We start from the raw sequence: 20,883 nt of genomic DNA on the forward strand, positions 1-20,883 counted from the left end.
GGGTGTGGGAACGAGATGTTTTTCAGGGTCCCTTCTTACTCAAGTTGTTCCATGACTCTGTGTTTCTGTTACCTCTGGGAAACTTCTATCAATCACCATTTGGCTCAGTACTTGGCCCTACAGCAGCCTTTTGATTTCTGGAGATCAGAGACAGGGGGAATTTAGCATAGCTTCTAAAGTCCTTGAGATGTATTCAAAACTAAGCACTCGCTAGAAATCTGCTTAGTCACTGTGAGTGTTTGGACTCTGTGTTTTATCTGTACTCAGCGCTCAATTTAACCATCAAATTCAACCTTTGAATAAATAATTTCTTCCACCTTCAGAATGTGGGAAAACTAAGCCCTCTAATTTTTTAATTTTAGTTTTAGATTTTTTTCCTGAATGCTTTAGATATATTGGATACTTGATAAAATATGCTGAGCACTTTCAGAAATTGACATTGAGACCTATGTTTGAAAAGTTCATGCATGAGTTTTGTGCAAACCTAGTTCTAATTTCATTGCTCTGCCAAGGAGGCATGCAATTCCTTGCTTCACATGAAAATCAAGCAAACTACTCTTTTGGAGAAGCCAACATGAGAAGAACATTGTCCCTTTTATAGTCTCACTCATCCTAGTTGTGGTGAATGTGCTCATCCAAAGGCCAGGCAAAAATTCTGCATCCTGGGGATATACCCACATACACAGGTGCTCTCATCAAGGATAGATTTCTTTCTCTCTCATAATCAATTGAGTCAGTGCACCCAGTCAGCAGATGGCTAATATTGAGCCTTGCAAATACAAAATAGGCCACAAGTCCCCTCTGAGGTTAAAGCCCATTGCTGACTCATGTCCTCATCTAAATTGTGGTCAGAAGTGAGGAATAAGACCAAGTAGTGTTTTTCCTCTTCATTTGCAGTCCTGCCCTAACTGAGGACAGACATAACACTTCCAGTGCCCTAAGACTTAAAATCTTAGCTTTTTCCTTTGCTTGTCTGCAACTACCTGAAACTCAGATATTAAGCTAGTAAATAATTGTGCTTCTATGATTGCTTAAAAAGAAAGGGGAACTTTTCAGAAATGCAGTAACACTATAAATATTACACACTGTGAAATAAAACCTCTTCTTTTCTTTTTTGGAAACCAATTACTCCAGTTGTGATCAATGATGTCCTATTAGTACCAGTGGATCTGCTTGTTCTAAGTGTAAAACATCCTGGTTGTTCTCTGGGCTGAAAGATTTGAGACAGTTTCTAATTGAGGATTTGTTGTTTGCTTTCTGTTTTTTTTTAACGTGTCCTCGTTTTTATGCTTTTTCCGTCATATAGTTGTGCTTTGAGCAAATTCAGTAAAAAGTTAATCTGTTCAATAGATCAAGGTCTTCCACATCATGCAGCTATAGGCTTTTTTTTTTTTTTTTTTTTTTTTTTTTTTAGAAGACAGAAGCTCTTCTTAGCAGTTGTTACAGCAAATCTCTGGAAATTAGTCATTTGAACCATTTCAGAGCTATTCCAGCCTTTCCATTCTAGGTCAAATCTTATCAGATTAATGCTAATTTATTTGCATTTTAAATAAATAGTTTTTGTTACTCAACAGTGTTGTGCCATTATATTATTTCCCTTACTGGCATAGCTATAGGAAAGATCAGAAAAGAGTCTGGGATAAAGACTGACTGTAGCTGTGTGCTCTGATTTTGATGTGTTCTGGATCTGGTTAATCTTCTGATGCTTAAATTTAAGAACTATTTTTAAATTAACAGCTAGTGGTTTTCCACTGTTAATCATTGGTCTAGAAGATAAGCCTACGATGTAAAGATCAAGCTCAGATCTTTCTGTTTTTTTTTTTTGTTGTTGTTGTTGTTTTTGTTTGTTTGTTTGTTTTTGTGTTGTGTTTTGTTTGTTTTTTTTCCTGGAGAAGTGGGCCCACAAGAACCAAGTGAGGTTCAATAAGGCCAAGTACAGGGTGCTGCAGTTGGGTCGGGGCAATCCCAGGTATTTATACAAACTGGGGGCTGGTCTCCTTGAGAGCAGCCCTGCAAAGATGGACCCGGGGATCCTGGTGGACGAGAAGCTGGACATGAACCAGCAGTGTGCGCTTGCAGCCTGGAAAGCCAACTGTATTCTGGGCTGCATTAAAAAAGGGGTGGCCAGCAGAGAGAGGGAGGTGATTGTGCCCCTCTACTCAGCTCTTGTGAGGCCTCATCTGGAGTACTGCGTCCAGACCTGGGACCCCCAATACAGGAAGGATGCAGAGCTCTTGGAGTGGGTCCAGAGAAGGGCCACTAAGATGATCAGAGGGCTGGAGCGCCTCTCCTATGAGGAAAGGTTGAGGGAACTGGGCTTGTTTAGCTTGGAGAAGAGAAGACTCCAGGGAGACCTCACTGTGGCTTTCCAGTACTTGATGGGGGCGTATAAACAGGAGGAGGAATGGCTGTTTACAAGGGTGGATAGTGGTAGGACAAGGGGGAATGATCTTAAACTGAGACAGAGGAGCTTTAGGTTAGATATTAGGAGAAAGTTTTTCACACAGAGGGTGGTGACACACTGGAACAGGTTGCCCAAGGAGGTTGTGGATGCCCCATCGCTGGAGGCATTCAAAGCCAGGCTGGATGTGGCTCTGGGCAGCCTGGTCTAGTGGTTGACAACCCTGCACATAGCTTGGGGGTTGAAACTAGATGATCACTGTCGTCCTTTTAGACTCAGTCTATTCTATGATTCTGTGATTCCTAGAGTGTAAGTAAAGAACATAAATTCACTTTCCCTTTCCGTAGCTAACTCTGGAATGCTGTGAGATAAAAAACACTCAGTAGAATTAAAAACTAAGTGTAAGGTCTGAAAGAATATTTGATGACCACATAAGAAATTTACACTGCACATCACCACAATAATCAGCATACTTCATAGTCAGTGAAAGCTGTCGTCATAATCTAGAGTAAATAATGAATTCATGCAAGCATAGAACTAGGAAGGCTGTGGGTCCAAGTTCTTGTAATGATGGAACTGCACAAAATACTGACTTTACTGCAATATTCAAATCACAGCGTAAAATTTCTTAGGCTTTTGTTCCTGCTACCTCTGCTTACAGCTCTTCTATATCCTCACTCCTTCTTGGACTAGCGATCATAGAGTTTCTAGCTGAAATTTATTTACAGTCAATATGAGTATTCAGTGACCACTTGGTCTTGTACTAGCATTGTCTTAAGGTGTAAGTAGCTCTTCTTCACTGGTTCATTTATAAAGATCATGCCCCATCTCAGTCCTTGTTTTTAAAGTTTAAGCAAGCCAAATTCTTTAGTGTCTTCTTGAAAGATGTGCTCTCCACTTCCTGACATGCTTCACAGTAAATTCTTTTTATCTGTTCCTGTTTGAATGTGTCTCCGAGCAAAATTTTCAGAAAGTTATTGCATAGATGTGACTCAGATGTAGACATAATGTAGAGGCTTTTCAGAAGGCTTCTGAAATGACTGTGACAGATCTGAGAAACAGCCAGACCTCTCCTTCTCCTTGCTTTGATCATTAGAACCTGCACCTTATTTTTAAATACTAGTGTTCTGCATTCTGCAACTGTGTCAGTTGTGCTTTTCACCTTATTTATCTGCACCAGGGGATCAGGTGTTTTGTTAGGATGTTTTGACTGATGTTGGCTTTCTTTTCCAGGGAGGTTCAGCTTTTTCTCCAGCGTCCATCATAACTAAGAGGAGAGCTCAAGCCCAAGCAGCAGTCTTGGCTGATGATGTGGGATGCCCCTCCTCCACCAGTGAGGAAATTGTATCCTGCCTCCGCCAGTTGCCTGCTCGTGTCCTCAACGATGCACAGACAAAGGTACACTATAGTAATGTGTATGCCATTATGAGAGGAATCAACAAGAATTTTCTATTGAAATAAAGCTATGAGGAAGCATAAAAAATAAATTGGGCTGAACTCCTGTAAGAGATGAACTGGACTGGTTTTGTGGAGTGGCATCCACCTCTGACCTCTTAATTCTTCTTTAGGTTGAAGTACTTTTACACTATTTTGACCATGTCTTCCAATATTAATCCCAGAATAGTTTTTGCCCTCTTTCACTCTCATTTCATCTGCACTTGATTGTTACTCTAGAGGAGAAACATGTCTCTGTAGTGTCAAGAATTGAATTTTTGCAGAAAAAGGAAATGGGCATGGGTGTCCACACTGTTTCTTAAATGGGAAGTTTGTGAAAGCTGCAATACGGCTATAGAGATGGATCCTTTACCCACAGCTCAAAACATTCACTGGCAATACATTACTCAGTCAGGACTGGCAGAGACCCAATTTGATTAAAAATAGCATTTCTATAAGACCATCAATTTTCTTGGCCAGTTCAGCTCACTTCACCTATAACGAATGTCAACAAAAGCATTGCTTCTTGCAACGGTGAGTTTGCACTTACATCAGCAGATCACTTGTTCACTATGAATCTGTCAGTCCAGTTCTCTAAAGCATAAGTAAAATGAAAAGGTAAACTATTTAACTGCACTATTCTTCCTTTTTTTTTTTCCTCTTTTTTTTTTCCCCTCTTTTTTTTTTTTTGGTAGCTCCTAGCGATAAGCGGCCCATTCCAGTACTGGGGTCCAGTGGTAGATGAAGTTTACCTTCAGGAACCTTTAGCTAAAGCCTTGCAGCGCCCTCAACTTCGGAAAGTAGATCTGCTCATTGGAAGTGCTCAGCAAGATGGACTGATCAGCAGAGCTAAGGCAATTAAGGTAGGAAGAATAAAGCAGACTTTTTTTTATTAGGTTTGTCACTGCAGAACATGGTTAATTCAGTCTTTTTCATGCCAATCTTTTTCTGTGACCTTTTTTCTCCATTGCCCATAGGACATAAATGCTCCTGAACAGGTGTTTTCGAATAAGAACTAGGTATGGCTAACATTAACTCCTGCGTGATTTACAGTCTCAGATTTTGAGCTATAAACTGGTACAATAAAAATTAACTGGGTCCATGAAGTACTTTGGACATAAGTCCTCAAAGCCATGAAGATCTTCCTGGAGGATTGTACTTCTTCTTGTAAACCCTTTGGCACTTCTGCTCTTGAGGCAGTGTGTTAACCTCTTCTAGTTCAGCTACACATCTCTACATTGGAAACTTTAGCACTTCTCATTTAGCACTGCTAAAATTAAACACTGCAAAATGCTCATATATATGCTGAGAAATCAACAGGATTATTTTAAACAACGTCTACGAGAACTAAGTTGCAATCTTTCTGTAACATTGGGGAGCTCATGAAGGGTCAATGCTAGCTTCCCTTTTCAGGTTTTCATGTAGTCAGCAGCACACATACCTGTTTGCCTCAGAATTAATGATAAAATAATCCCTTTGGATGAAGACTTTTTGATCCACTTGAAGAAAGCTGATATTGCTTCTTTAGTCTTTGTCAGAAGTTTTCTGTTATTTCATGTGCCCTTCTCTTTTGAAATCAATTAAAAGTGGAAGTCAGGCACAGTAAGTGGGTTGTGATCCTGGAGGCTGCAGATACTGATCCAGACCCCGTCAGAAGGGAATAACCCTCAGTAACCCAAGTACAACCATGTGATAAAATTAGGAAGTGAAATTCTTTCCTCTACCACTACTTCCACATATGACAGTTGCCCGCAAATCAGAAATGAATTTCCATGCTGAATTGAAAATGATGCACCAAATCAATCATGGTGTTAATGAAACCCACAAGTCTGAACAGCCAGCACTGTCAGGTTGAAATGAAAAGTAAAAAAACAGTTTTAACTCATAGCTTGATAATAAAATGCTGCCTTTAAAAAAGAAAATCTGGGATATCTTTGGTATTCTTTTATAAAGACTTGCAGAAAATAAGTTTGGAAGGAACTCAGTAAGCTGTTGCAACAATACCCTAAAAAGTGGTTGTGCCTACCTTAACCCGAGAGACCTGTTTTAAAATGCCCTACTACTGAAGTTCAGGGGAACAAAAGGGCTTAACTGTCTTTGCTTAGGAGGATAATAAACTTCCTTATTAGTTACTATAATAGTATCTATCTCACTTGGTGCCACTGCTGTAACTTAGATTTCATCTCAGCTCCAGCAAAGTCACAATATTCATTGTAAGTGCTTATGTTTTGATTTCTCCTTTTGACTTTCTTGAGCTGTTTTCTTGTTTTTACCGAGAAGTGATTTTTCTTATAATCCACATTTTCCTATTTCTACCTTCCTGTGTCATCAGGTTTTGAGGGGTTGAGTGAATATGACTGTTCTGAGCAGTTTTCCTTTCTGTCTTCAGATTGCGTACTTAGAGACATGCTGTGATGTTAAAGCTACCATCTTTTTTCCTTATCCGCACATTTACTTCATTAATTTCTAGCACATGCTAACATTGCCTCCATCACTGAGCTATTTAAGCACCTAAAGCGTTGCAACCAAAGTCAGATGATAAAATCCTGAGTAGGCCACAGACACATTTAGCCACAGTGGAAGAAACTAATGCAGGTGGTGGTTGTTACTGTTCGTGTTTTGTTTCCTCTGTCATAATGACATGGTGATCCCTGATCTGTGCTAACTCTCCTCCACTCTTCCCACAACAAAAGGAGAAGAAGAATTTGACACATAACACACTGTATTCCCCTTTTCTACTTCTGTAATTTGAAAGCTTCCCTTGAAGTATTTTTGACTTAGATCTCTTTGGGAACGCTCAAAGCTGTTTTTACTGATATATGCTGAGGAAGGTGGGTGGGCTTGGCTGGTAGACAGAGCACTGAACTCAACTTAGAGAAACAAGGCATAGTTCCTAGTTTGTCTCTGACTACAACAAAGTTACTTCAGCTATTCTACAGAGAGGGGACAGAAATTCCTAGGGTAAAGTAAACCTCTTTTATTGATCAATATTGTAACAATGAGAAAGTCCACCTGTGATTGTGAATGTGCTCCAATTCTGTAATGAAAACAACCATGTATTAATTTGGGCAGATGAACAGCACAGCTAAAGGGTACTGTAGTAATATACAAAATGGGCAAAGTCCTTCCTTTGCACCTCTTTTAGGATGACTGATGTCTTTAATACTGTAGTTGGTGAGGAGACACTTTTAGCCATTTTAGATGCAAAGAAGCTTGAGACAAGCTTATCACCTCAGACTGAAGCTTCATATAAAAGTTTTAGAAAGTCTTAGCAGTCAATGAGTGAGACTAAAGCCTCTAGACTGCAACTAGACCTGAAGATGGTAAACACAGTTTGTACTCTGTTTTTTCTGCGGGGGCTTACTGAAAGTTGGCTGTGTTGATTGTCTCTGTATTTCTGCTATAAGACTATACTTATGACTGTTCAGTCCTTTACTATTAAAAATGAAAGAGAATGACAGAAAGCACAAAAGAAACCATTTCTGTGCTAGCAAAACATTTCTGTTTGTTTGCCATTAAAAGCTGAAGTCTCTTGATGATGTCTATTTCAGACATTCATGCTCAATGTCTTGCTCATGGTAGACTGTTTTATGGCATTCACCTGAATGCTTATTCATGTGAACTCAGACAGATTTACCACTTCCTGGAGCACTACGTACTCATCCCCAATGCAGCCATCTGATGGTTGAGTCTTAAGTGAGAAACAAAGCTGGGTTTGTTTAGGGAACAGCAAGTGGCACCATAATGCATTATTATGTGGCATATGGAGCAGTTAACTCTGAATCCGTTATCACAGTTCCCATGACAGACCTTCAGGGATATTAGCTGCAAACAGTCATAGATTAGAGCAACTGAGCAGAAACCTCTAAAAATGTTTATTTCAATTCCCATATGGGCAAAATTGTGTCCCTGTGCTATATGAGATGTTCAGGTGACAGGATCCAACAGTTCCTATTGGCATTAAACATACAGATTCACTCATGCTGATGTGTATCTGTGGTTAGTCTGTATGTCTGGGTAAGTCAGTACAGCCCTGTTTGATGTCCTCTGTATGTTCTATGCCTACTGCTTAATCTCCTCGTTGTAAGGACTGTTAACTTTTTTTTTCTTTTTTTTTTTTTTTAATTTGGAACAGTAAGAATGCATGTTGTATGTTTACTTTCCTTCTCTTTCCTTCCCATTTATTTGGCTGCAGAACTCAGAACCAGGATATACGAGAGTGAATAAATAGAAATATAGTCTATTTACCACATGTAAGCAACTGAATCTAAGCAGAGCAGATCTTCCATCCTGCACTATAATACAGTCAGTTAATTTCTTTATGGGTAAAGGCATCTAGCTACATGCAACAGATGGCAGATATAAGTATATTAGCTGCAATGACCTGGTGAACAGTGTTCTGATAAATGCCATCAGTGAGGAGAATGGGATGATATAAGCTCTTTACTTCATACTGCAGTTAGCTGGAGTAATTGAAACACCGCTGAATAGCTGGCAGGGTCTTTCAGCATCTTTTGTGATTAAGTTCATCAAAAAACATTCAAACCTAACATCTGTGCACAGTCTGTTAGCATTATCACTACTTCGATTTCTCAGAAAATTACATTTTCCCCTATGGAAGATGTAAATATATGTTTACCAATTGCTGCACTTTCTTTTTAAATGAAATACTGGACCAGGCTCACTCAAATGCTCCAGAAGCCATACTGCAGCAAGAACAGTTAGTATTTTTTAGCTCATTATTTAGGCAATGTTTCTGACTGCTTTGCATCACCAGAGCAGTGGAAAGCAATGTGCCTGCTGTCTTTAATTATTTTCTTACCTATTTATTAAAAAAATATTGCAACTCAACCTCTCTAGGGGTTGGTAAATTGTTTTACATAATGTGCAGCTGTTTCTTCTAATCAAGTAGCAGCTGGTTATATCTACTGCTATTTGAAAATTGTTGTTTGAATATTTTTGGACATGGAAAACTGATCAAACTGAATAAAATTCTGAACAATTAACATACGTTGTCTTTTTAATGTTTCAGGGGTTTTGACTGTATTGTTCTGATTGGTGTTATCATGTTAAAGTCAGATATTTAAATTACATTTTATAGTAGCCAAATCAACTCTTGAAACATCGTATTTCAAAATGTGCAATGTTAGTGTTGGTTGAGATGAAAATCTCAAAATATTCTACAGATGCCAGTTCTGTTTTTATCTGGTTGTGCCTCTGTCAGCTGAGTCATCACATCGCATGGACCCCTCTCAGTTAGCAATGATTGCTGAGAAAAGTCACCAGAAATTTCTAGGGCATTTTGAAGATCACAGAAACTAGTACACAGGCACAGTAAAAACCTAAAACCAACCACACTGAGTCAGATCGAAGGCCCACTTAGCACAGAACACTGTTTTCAGCAGTGGCTAAGACTTGAATGTTTCTAAGAATATATAAGCAAATTTGATATTTTTGCTAGATGTTCTGAACCCATAGTACTTAGTAGCTTAGAGACACCCTAACCAGAATTGGCCTCTGCATTTTCTAACTACCAACTGATGTTTTACTTTTCCATTAGCTTCTTCACGAGATTTCATCTTCACCAGTTCCACAACACCTCATGGCAAGTTGTTCCTCAGCTTAACCATGCACTGCGTGATGATCCACCTCATTCTCTGCGTTTTTGAACCATGACGTTTGAGGCTTAATAGTTGATGAGGCAGTGCATGATCAGTTCCCAGAGCAAATGGTTTCAAACTAAGAGCGGAGATTTAGATTGGATATAAGGAAAATGTTTGTAGGAGAAGGGTCGTGAGGCACTGGAACAGGTTGCCCAGAGGATGGGTGCCCCATTCCTGGAGATGTTCAAGGTCAGTCTGGACAGGGCTTTGAGCAACTTGACTGAGCTGTAGATGTCCCTGTTCATTGCAGGGGAGCTGGACTACATGACTTTTAACGGTTCTTTCAATTCAAATGGTTCTGTGATTCTGTGATTCTGTGAAATAGAAGAGAAGCAGGAAAGTTGATTAAATTTACTTTAGAGCTTCAACTCTGCATTGACACAGAAGAGTATGTGTTTTTTATCATGATTATTAGCCACATCCTCCAGTCTCAGTCACCAAATGAGGGATTCCTATTTGGACAGCAGGAATGTTTCCACTGGATGTTAGAGACCTGACTTGAATTCTACCAAAGCCAATGAAAAGCTTGATTCTGAATTCTGTGGATTTGCAGTCAGCTCTTTAGTGATAATTTCCATTTCTTGCAGAAAAAAATATATGTGTCCATGTTGTATGCAAAGTGAATGATTTTGCAGACAAGTGCACTATGCAGTTTCATATGCGGCATTTGTGCAGACGAAATGACGTGTCACCTGTCAGTTGCTGATCTTTTTCGGATTACAGCCATGTTACTAAAACTGGCACCACATGACTCTTCAGTTTGCATGGGCCAGAGTCTAGCGAAAGAAGAATTTATTACAAATACAAGGAAAATTGCCAAGATCTTTTTAGACCTTGGGATATTTGGTAGTGTTTTGAAATCCCTTGTAAAGTCATTTAATCAAACTGCACAAAGCTTTAAAGCACGTCAGTAAGGACAGGCCTAGGCCTCAGCAGAGAGAGACTAATTTTCCATCTTTCATTTCTGTGAATCTGTTGAAAAGTAATTATTCCTTCTGTACTTTCTGTGTAGGGTTGTGGAAAGACCTTCTAGCTGCATGATGAAAACCAGCTGCAGGCCATCAAAATAATATATTCAATAAAGCATCTCTGGTAACTGGACTGGGCAGACACAATTATATTTTGCTTTAGACTGACTGCCCAAAATAATATAGGTGGTTTATTAGATCTTTCTCTCTGAAGCTCTAGTACTAAATTTCAGCCAGCATGCACATGCAAGGTGTTCTCTTTAGAAAGGTGTTGTGTGTGTTTTTTTTTTTCAGGATGTTGCTCTGTTATCAGTAATTCTGCAGAGACACGTCCTCACTGCTCTGGGGAAAATGACATTATGTCAGACAAGGTTTCAGTCTCTCAAACTCATATATAGGGCATTTCATTCTCTGAAAGGAATAGGGATTATGAATTTTGAAGATCATGGCTGCTACTTCTATTGAGTTTTGGAGGAGAGTGATTTCTCTTCCAAGGCTAAAGCAGGTTTTATTCCAGTAGTGACTGAAATAAAAGCTTTATAGCAGACATATTTCTTTGTTAGCACTTACTGAAGAGTCAGAGTGATATAGCCATGTGTCAGTGTTCTCTAATGTCCAAAGGTAAGGAGCAATCTCCCTCTCTCTCCCCTTTAGTTTTCCCACTCAAGTTCATCAGAAAGATAACACTGGGCACATACACACTAAGGAAACAACTCTGTTGACTATTTCTGTGAGAGCCAGCTGAGATTTGCAGTATTATAGCTACACCTCACCAAAACTAATTCTACAACTTGGATCTACCAGCTTAGTGATTCAGTCCTAGGTTATTTACTCACGAAGTCAATTTTGCTGTTTGGTGACTGTCTTGGGAAAATAAAAGTAGGACTGTCCCCTACTTCATCCTCTAAATGAGAGGTCATGGTAAAGAGAACTCATTCCATCAGAGGGGGATCTGAGCCTGTGTTGTTCCATAAAAAAAATGTCTATTTTGATTTTGTTTGCAAATTCCATTTGTTTTGTTCTCAGAAATTTGAAGAAAGTCAAGGAAGAACCAACAGCAAAACAACCTTTTATCAAGCTCTGCAAAATTCTCTTGGAGGAGAAGACTCCAACTTGTTCATTGAAAATGCAGCTACATGGTACTACTCCCTTGAACATTCAACTGATGATTATTCAACGTTTTCCAGGGCATTGGAAAATGCCACCCGGTAAGAAACAGATTCATCCTATGATAATTATGTAACTGGGGTTAAGGAAGGTTTGTTTTGCTTATCTCCAATGTGCATTTATATTCTGAATAACATGATAAATTCTTATGCAAATGAATAGAAAACGGGCTATATTATTTCGTTTTCCACAAAGCTTCCAATAACAATAATAAAAAGAAATGTAAGGGGCTTTTAACCCTTGTGAAAAGGTTGAGAAGGTTTTTCAGAACTATACATTGGATTCAAATTACTGATGTTTCTTATATACATTTTCATATCAAAGATGTCTTAGTTATCCGCAAACTCTTCATCAATTATTCCTTGAGTCTTCTAATCCCTATGACAGGGAATACAAATAAATGATTAGATTTTATTCAAAAACATTCACCTAATTATACAGTTATATGCTATTTTTACTCTTCAGAAGTTTGGAGACATTACAGTGTTGTAGATTGCAGAAATACGTAAATGTTGAAAATCAGTATTTTTTATTATTTTAAGTGTTTGCTTAAGTGAGTGCTATATTTTTAGGGGGTCAAGTTTGAAAACTTTGATTTCAGCAGTTACATGAAGTTTTATATTATGAAACCAGTAAAAAACATGTCTTCACCATGACAGGCTTTCTACAGGTAAAACAGTTTGTGAATGTTCCTAAAAGTGGCTCTCAGCATAATTCTGTTCATAGCTAATCTTCATTATATCCATGGCAGAAAAATTCCCTTTGGCTTATTCACATGTTTCTTTGACTCTTGTGCAATGACTTGTGCCAGTGTATGGTGGTTGCATAATGTCTAAAACCAGCATTTACCCCATTTACATATGATTGCCCTTGGTGAGAGAATTAGGCAACGCAAGACTTATGTATGAACACAAGGTCTTTTTGCAGAGGTGAAAGGAGAAAACATGATTTCAGGCTCTTACCTTATTTAATCCATTCAGGATGCACCATAGACTCAAAGTGCCTCCCAGCCTCTTTGATGGAAATAGTTGTAATGTGATTGAATATCAGCAGAGACATTGCAGGCAGGGACCACCTTCTAAATATGCAGAGCTTCAACATCATGATCTGTTTATGCAGTTATGTGCATGGCTTCAGGGTTCAGCAGCTCTGGAAAACAATCAGTTTGAACAACTCATTGCTCAGTTGTGTTAAGACTTTAAGGCAGTCATGGCAGTAAAGCTGGGCACCTCTAGTAGGCCATAAACCAGTAGGTATCTTCAGGTTGGGTTACATGGCAGTTTGATAGGCTGCTTGATCTGCAGAGAAGACTGGAATTTTCTCTCTTGGGAGCCAGCTTGCTTTTGCTGGTAGCAGGTCTTGAGCTGTGGGGTATTTCTCTGAAAGCTCATTTCTCTGAAAGGCGGCAAACAGAGAGGAAATCGTTCCTCTTTTTTTTTCTGCCAATGAGCAGACACTGAGGCAAAACTTTTAAGTGGAACATATCTTCAGGAAAAAAAAAAAAAAAAAAAACCCTATTTCCAAGTTCCTTTTCCTTCTTCAAGTGCAACTTACTTATGAAAGCACTTTCCATTTCTAAGGTAATGTGTTTTATAACATGGTGATCAAATATGTCTGTCCAAGCTGCTTCACTCCTCTGTTCTCTTTTGAGATACCATAGATAGAAGCTCCTGGTATCTGGCTTCTCAGCACTAAAGTTTTCTGTCACACCACAGGTATCTCTATGAGACTTTAGAAGCAAGACTTTGCTTTCAGTAGGTCTTTGTCCTCTACTAGGATGGCAGACTGCTGCTTCAAGGGAGCCTCAGGGAGCAGAGAGTGAACAGGAGCAAAGATTCACTTGGAAACATCTGATCCAAGATAGCTGTGTCTACATCTGTTCAAGGAAGGCTTCTGGGTGGTCCAGGTGCACTGGTGCACTGAGCTCACAGCATAAACAAGCCAGAGGTCTGTGGGTTGAGCTGTGTGCCGTTTCTCAAGTCCTGCACTGTGCAGCATTTGCCCAAGAGGAGGACAGCAATCACTGCGTTGTGACCTTGCTGTCCAGAGATTACCTCCATATGGAGCTGTTCTAATGCAGGGCTGTCACATTTGGTCATCCATGTTCAGCCTAGGGCTCAGCACGGTGCAGACATTGACCTTTGCAAAGCCGTAGCAGCTTGCACACTTGTTTGCAGCAGGGATGTGCTATACAAAGAGCAATTATGGCTCTCAGCCTCATCGACAGAGGAACTACCTGCCAATTTACAATGTGAAGCAAATGGCTCTGTTAGGAAAAGAAGTGACTGGATTAGAGTCTCTTCGAGCAAGCATGAGAATCAAAAGTGAAACTGGGACATCTGATGATAAACAATTCTTTTTTTTTTTTTACAGAATTATAGTCAACTACATCGGTATTGCACATAGAACAGAGAAAATCTTTTTGATTTTGTTTTTAACGAAAAGCTTACCGCCAGCTTACATATTATTCTCAGAAAAATTCTATATCAGGAAGTTATTAGTTCAAGATTTAACAAGTATCTGAAGTGCGAGGAAGCAACCAAAGTGGGTTTTTTTTTTTTGTGAATTAAATATGTTGTGTACATCTGATGGTTTTAAAACATTTCCACTTTTAAAATTGTTTTAGCTACAATTCTCTGATTTTTTTTTCTCTTCTGTAAAATAAGTTTCACTTTCTTTTTCATTCATTTATTTATTTTTAATTCTGGTATCCTATGCCTGTAAGAAATAGACATCTCCTCTTTGTGGTAGTTTGTTTTTTAATTTGCCCAGAATAGCTGGCTTATTCTTTCCTCCATTGCACCAAATTAGAAACAGTTTAAAATGTTATTTGCTTCATGTTGTAATTAAGCAGGTCATTCCTACGTATTTCAAAGCATTTCTTGAGAGCTAATGCCCTCCACAATTTTCAAAGGCCGTTTTCTCCTGTATAAACTTGTGCTGGTAGGCACGTGAAGAATGGTAACTTTCATTTCATATGGGTGTTGTCAACCATAACTGTCAAAGAACATTGTGGTCAGCCAGCCCGTAGCTTGTGGTCTCAGAGTTGAGCTTAAAATAAACTGCTGAACCAAAATAGCTACCCAACCCATGGCTTGCAGAATTGTATTAGCTAAATACAGCAATGTGTTTTTATGCTTCTCTGGCACTGTTGTTTCTTGCCACCAGTCCTTCTTTTTTTACCCACGAAGTCTGAAGGAACAACTAGTGCTTCAGAGTCACTAGGCTGTGAACGGTAACCTCCCACTTCTGCAGCAGATACATTTGTGTGTCCTCTTGTAGTTATGGATATATAAATACTCGAAGAGTGTCCTTGAGTCTCTTTGTGCATTCTAAATGAGAAATGGTGGTATACTTCTGTATGTATGATATTGCTTTGAGGAATAACAATGAAATATCATGCAGTAAGGTGTCTGGCTCTGTCTGCCTGCCTGTCTTAAAACTCTTAAGCTCTTTCCAGCTACCATTCACTCCACCTCATAGACTTCTAGCCTCTCTTCTTGGGGTGATGGCAGCTAGGAAGGTTTACATATATTTGCATTCACTTATATCTTTGTATCGCATGCCCAGGTGGATCATTTCACTGTCTCATTGCACTCTTCTTGTTTAACCTTTCTCTCCCAGATATGCATCTGCACCAGCTATTGCTGAGCCCTGCTGTACATCTTCAATAGGGATCTCTTACCTATGCCAGCTCTGGAAATTCTATGCAAAAAATTACACAGATTCAAATACTGAAGTGATATCCTTGATCGTTTGCCCAGGAAATGTCTATTTGCTAAGACAAGATTGCAACCTATTTATGCTACACAGAGCACAAACCTATTTATGCTACACTACTACTTTTAGTGTTGCCAGCCTGAGCCCCCATAAACTAGACTAAAAAGGGAAAGTTTCTGTCTCATTTCATGATTGATTCTGTGTATTTAGTATCATCACTATTGTTCAACACTCCATGAAAGTGCAACTGTAGATAAACTAAATCCTAGTTTGTACGGGGGTCGCAGAGTAAATGTGGTTTGTTTCAATACGGCTGAAAGCAGAGATATGAGCTACTTTGGAAAATTTAAAGGAGGATATCAATATAGTTATATATATATATAAGGTGTTTTTTGTTTCGTTTGGTTTTGTTACATGACAATGTCTGTTTCCCACTCCTCCTTTTAAAACAGTGACCAGTTTATCACATGTCCCATCATAAACATGGCCAATCACTGGGCTGCTAACTCCAGAGGAAATGTCTTCATGTACCATGTGCCTGCAAGCTCCTCAGAGAGCAGGTAAGGAGATACTTTTTTTTTTGTTTTTCTGAGATGTAGAGTTTGCCAAAACATGGCTGTCTGAGCACTCTGGAGAGTAAAAGGACAGATGTAGAAAACTCTAATGAAAAATTGGGATTAACAAAGGAGTATTGGGATTGGGCTCTTATAGGCTATTCCTCTGTTGACTCTTTAGGACTGATGTTTCTGAACTCAGGCAATTCATGTTAGATGTCTAAGTTAGGTTTTGCTTTTCCAGCTTACCTACCCTAAGGGATGGTGTACCTCCCCTACAAGGACAGGCTGAGAGAGCTGGGGCTGTTCAGCCTGAAGAAGAAAAGGCTTCGGGGAGACCCAAGAGTGGCCTTTCCATATCTAAAGGGGGCTATAAGGAAGATTCTTTAGCAGAGTCTGTTGTGATGGGACAAGGGGAGATGGTTTCAAACTAAAAGAGGGGAGATTTAGATTGGATATAGGGAAAACATTTTTAGGATAAGGGTGGTGAGGTACTGGAACAGGTTGCCCAGAGAGGAGGTGGATACCCCATCCGTGGAGACAATCAAGGTCAGGCTGGAAGGGGCTCTGAGCAACCTCATCTAGCTGTAGGTGTCCTGTTCAGTGCAGGGAGTTGGACTAGATGACCTTCAAGGGTCCCTTCCAACTCAAATGATTCTGTGATTCTATTATTCTAGTGTTGCCAGTTCCAGATAGCATTTCAGATTTCTTCTTTGTACTTGATAAATCCTCCACAACAAACTATAATGTGTTCTAAGTCACCTGGAGTTCACAGATCTCAAGATAAATGGGGTAAAAATTTTTAAGAACTGAACACCAATTTAACACTGCCCCCTTTTGAAGTCAGTGCAGCTGCACCACAGCTATGCTGGATGGCCTTCATTGTGGTCAGGCTCTGGCATTTATTCCTTCCTGCTCTAGCATTGTGACTTCTAATCAGCCAGCAGACTGTCTCATGGGAGAGAAAATATTTTTGATGACAAGCGTTTGCAGACAGAAGCTCCATGTCAGCCTTCATGTTAGCAGCTTGCTTGAAAACTTTTCAGAAGTTGCATCATTTTTGAGATGAAAGATCTAAGTGGTAGCTTTATTCAAACCTGACCCTCCTAGAAATCAAGATGAGACACTGACATCTGCGAGCAGTGGTTAGCACTCTGGATGCTGTGTAACACACTGTGGTACCTCCTGATGCCCCGCTTTCATAGCCCTCCTGCCCCCCACATCAGAGCAGCAAAGCCCACAGGGCTGCTTAACAAAAGGGATCTGCTAAGTGTGTCCTTATGACGGAGCAGTATTCACCCCCTGCACTCCATATTGTCCCGTTAATTTGTCTAAAGAAGATTTTTGAGACCCTTTCTGTTTTCTGTGGCTTTCTCTGAAGAGATGAGGAGCCACAATTGTTTGGAAGGGCTCAGGGAGGGGACACAGCGTTCCTACTGGCACCATTTGATACTGAGAAGTTGCCTGTAAACTATGCATTTCTTTCCTTTCCTGATAGCATAGTGAAAAAGGACTTGAAAGAAGACAGCCAAGATCCAGGTTACAGATGAAGGCCATTATGTTGTGGTAACACAGACTCGCTTTCTTTTTAGCAGAAAAGAACTTAATCCTTGGGGAGCCATTATTTTTCTGGCAGCTCCAGTGGGAATGTTCACAGTACTCTGTTTGGCTACCGAGAGGCTCAGATAAGTGACTTTTACAAGGCTGCAAATAGAGCTGAGCTATGGTATGCCAAAAATCCAGCCACACAGAAAGAAAAGATGTGTTTGCAAATAAGCTAGCAAGTTTCCTCTTGGTTTGGAGAATGATAGTGACACAGTCGTCAGACATAACCTCTTATATGAACAGAGATGAAATAGTCATTTTGCAACTGAAAGTCACTGGTTTTGAGGCAGTGATTTTGAATGGATAAGGATTTCTATCTAGTCCTATTAAAAATGTCTCTTGGGCTAGTTATTCACCTCTCCAGGAAAATAATAGTTAATGTAGGACTTAGTTATGCATTTCAGTAATATCTACATTGTTAGTGGTCTTTCAAGCTAATTATTTTAAATTTTAGCACTAAATTTGTTAGTTTACTTTTTCATAACTCTCTTAAAATATTTATTATTTCTTTTTTAAAAAACTATTTATTATTTATTATTCATGCTTCATTTTTTTAAAATAAGCATCATCTTAGTTTTAAATCCAAGCATTTAAAAAATAAATTATAGAATTTATCTTGTTTATATACCAACAGGCCTCTTTTGATAGTACAACCTAACTGCTTATGAATTGATATCCTCTTTTTCCATAGGGCTTCTGCTTTGCAAATGGCATATTTCCCAAAGACAACTCACTATGTCTGCTGCTGAATATACTCCAAGTTTTTTGTTTAAACATTATTGACATTCATTCCTAAATGACTCCTTCCTTATTCTCTGTCCCATTTTCATCATGTGACCGACCTCCTTCCTTCTCCCTGTGGCATCCTTCCCTCTGTATAGCAAACGTGCATAGCATGCTTTCCAGCAGCCTTACTGCATGCCAGTGTAGCAGTGCTGTGGAGGTTAGTTGCTTCTCATGAGAGACTGGCTAAAAGCTGTGAGAAACCCTCAGTAATCTGAAACTGACAAAATGCAGTGTATGGGAACATAATGGGTGATGTGCCCTATGGGGTTACAGTGATGATATACATGAAACAATCTTCAAGTAGAATTTACTAGACAAAGATACGTCAACCATGTTACTGACTCCCAAGAGACATCCATAACCACCAGAATAGCAAGTCCTGCTGGTTCTCAGGTTCCTCCTTGAAAATCATGACTCTCCTTAAGAGGAGGAACAGAGGCAGAGTAACATCAGCTTAAGCTAGAACGTAGGTTGTGTGGTTTGAACCTCCTCAGGAGAGGTGAGAATTGAATCTGATACCATGCCAACGTCCAGACTATTACATTTATCAGGAGGAGAACACTAATACAGCCATTTCTTTGTGTTAATGAATGCAAAAACCAACAGTATGTTTTGCATGTAGTAGGCATATCTGCGTTTTTCTGTGAGTGCACATACTGGATCAGTTCTCTTCAGTGAATGTAGATGGAGGAATACCTTATTAGATATTCTGATCACTCATAGGTATTTGATAGAAAAATAATTTCTCAGCCTGTTTGATATTGGATCACATCTAGGTTTGCTCTGATGTCTGTTTGTAAAAATGTAAACTTCTATAGCATTGCATCTAAAGGATAGCATAACGGATGAAATGTTTCTTGAGTCTTTGATGTCTGAATTAGGTAGTCGATGTCACAGGTAGTCTAAATTCTACCCGTGATCTCAGTTTACACAAGATATGGACATTTCTCTCATTGCCTATATTATAAAGATGACAATGATGATAATAATACATATTATCTATTACTAGTAACTACCTAACAGGGGTATTGGGATGGGTTCAGATAGCTATAGCAATGGTAAACTATTTACTCTCAGATAAAATATTTTGACTGTGGAAATGACCATTAATTTATTAGGCTCCTGCACAGTATAGAACATGTATATTGCACATTCTTCAATTTTGGTTCTGTTACCTCTCTACTACTTTATGTGTGTCCCCCAGATGTATAACAGAAGAAACAGTTAAAATGGAGAGATGAAAAATACTGGTATTTCCTCTCATTTCACATGGAGCAGTCTCTTAATAATTCACAGCAAGATAAACAAAGAGGACAAGAAGTCATCCAGTGAAGACAAACCCAACAGGAATGATGTGAAGTAGAACAAAAGTTATTAAACAAGGAGGAATGTTTTAGGAGTAGAAATCCATTAGCAAAAGTTCATGTGACAAATGGATGTTTCTAGAATGTACAGACACACACTCAGACACACATGGTCAGGCCTAAACATCACACTCCGCACTGATGTCTATGACATATGTGGAAAATCATGTAAGGCCATAAACTGACAGTTGTCATATAGATAAACTGATCTTTCAGAGAGCAAAATACATCCTTCCACATGGTAGCCTTCTCCCAAGCTTGGCATGGCACTGTTTCTGCTTTAGTCTTCAGTTCCTATTTGAATAAAGCAGGATGTGTAGCCAGCTCCTGCATTAATGATCTGTGGTGAAAATATTTGTACTCCAGATGCCATTTTCTCGCACTCTTCTTGAAAACATTTAGGCCTTGGAGTAAACAGTTATTCTAAACTGCAGGAGGAATGCGGCTGCTCAGCATTGTCTAAGATTAGTGAGGAAAGCTGCAGTTTTAGTTACAGTAAAGAAATATGTGATAGGAGAAGTATGTTTTGACAGAGATAATATTATTAACTGTACAAAGACTTGCCTTGTTAACCCTTGAAGAGATTTCTGGGTGATTGTTGCATTTTACTGGGATATGAAGCAGCACTGCTTTCCAGAACAGCATAGTTTCCAAGTCACACAGTACTGCCAAATGTGCAGTCTTAAAGAAGATGGACTTAAAGAAGTCTTAAAGAAGATTTTAGTGCTCTGATCTCTAAGGAGACAAGATCATCAGCAAAACATCATCATTATCATTGGAAGGGTCTAAACTGAGACTTCAGGAGGCTCTATCTTTTTTTTAGTCATTAACTTTACCATAATAATGGTCACACAAGCTTTTGTTAACTTGTGCACCAGACAAAATCCTCCAAGATTTTTAAGTTGCTGTCTATTTTGAGTCATTTTAGTTGGAGCTGTCTTCACCTCCTGACTATATGCTCTTGTATATGTTGATGTGAACTATTAAAAGACTGCCCCATGCCAAGGTGAACATAGCTGGCTGGATTTCTGTGACACTTATTATGTTTCCCGTAATTATCAAGATGGGAACTCCTGACCGATCAATATATACATACATACAGACAGACAGACATATATAACATATATATATATATATGCTTCACTCAGTTAATATTTAACATAGTTTATGTTTCCCATACTTAATACTTCACATAGTTAATGGGTTTGAACCTATTAACTA

General features: G+C 39.1%; 2 protein-coding genes across 3 annotated transcripts in view; one reads left to right on the top strand and one right to left on the bottom strand.

The window, feature by feature from the left end:
* Positions 1–13,037, bottom strand: part of SLA (Src like adaptor) — a 39,641-nt gene extending 26,604 nt beyond the window's left edge. Inside the window, exon 1 of the mRNA XM_040674660.2 lies at positions 12,596–13,037. The gene's annotated coding sequence lies outside the window, so the exon portion shown is untranslated. The remainder of the gene's footprint in view (positions 1–12,595) is intronic.
* TG (thyroglobulin) overlaps positions 1–20,883 on the top strand; it is a 140,352-nt gene that overhangs the window by 106,686 nt on the left and 12,783 nt on the right. For both annotated transcript variants that reach the window (XR_005850750.2, NM_001389477.2), the window contains exons 42-45: positions 3,635–3,799; positions 4,531–4,698; positions 11,493–11,674; positions 15,806–15,913. Coding sequence is in view for 1 of the 2 variants with exons in the window: in NM_001389477.2 (NP_001376406.2) it covers positions 3,635–3,799; positions 4,531–4,698; positions 11,493–11,674; positions 15,806–15,913 (623 nt within the window). In the remaining variant the exon portion in view is untranslated. The remainder of the gene's footprint in view (positions 1–3,634; positions 3,800–4,530; positions 4,699–11,492; positions 11,675–15,805; positions 15,914–20,883) is intronic.

This window comes from Gallus gallus, chromosome 2, assembly GCF_016699485.2.
Source record: "Gallus gallus isolate bGalGal1 chromosome 2, bGalGal1.mat.broiler.GRCg7b, whole genome shotgun sequence".
Lineage (NCBI taxonomy): Eukaryota > Metazoa > Chordata > Aves > Galliformes > Phasianidae > Gallus > Gallus gallus.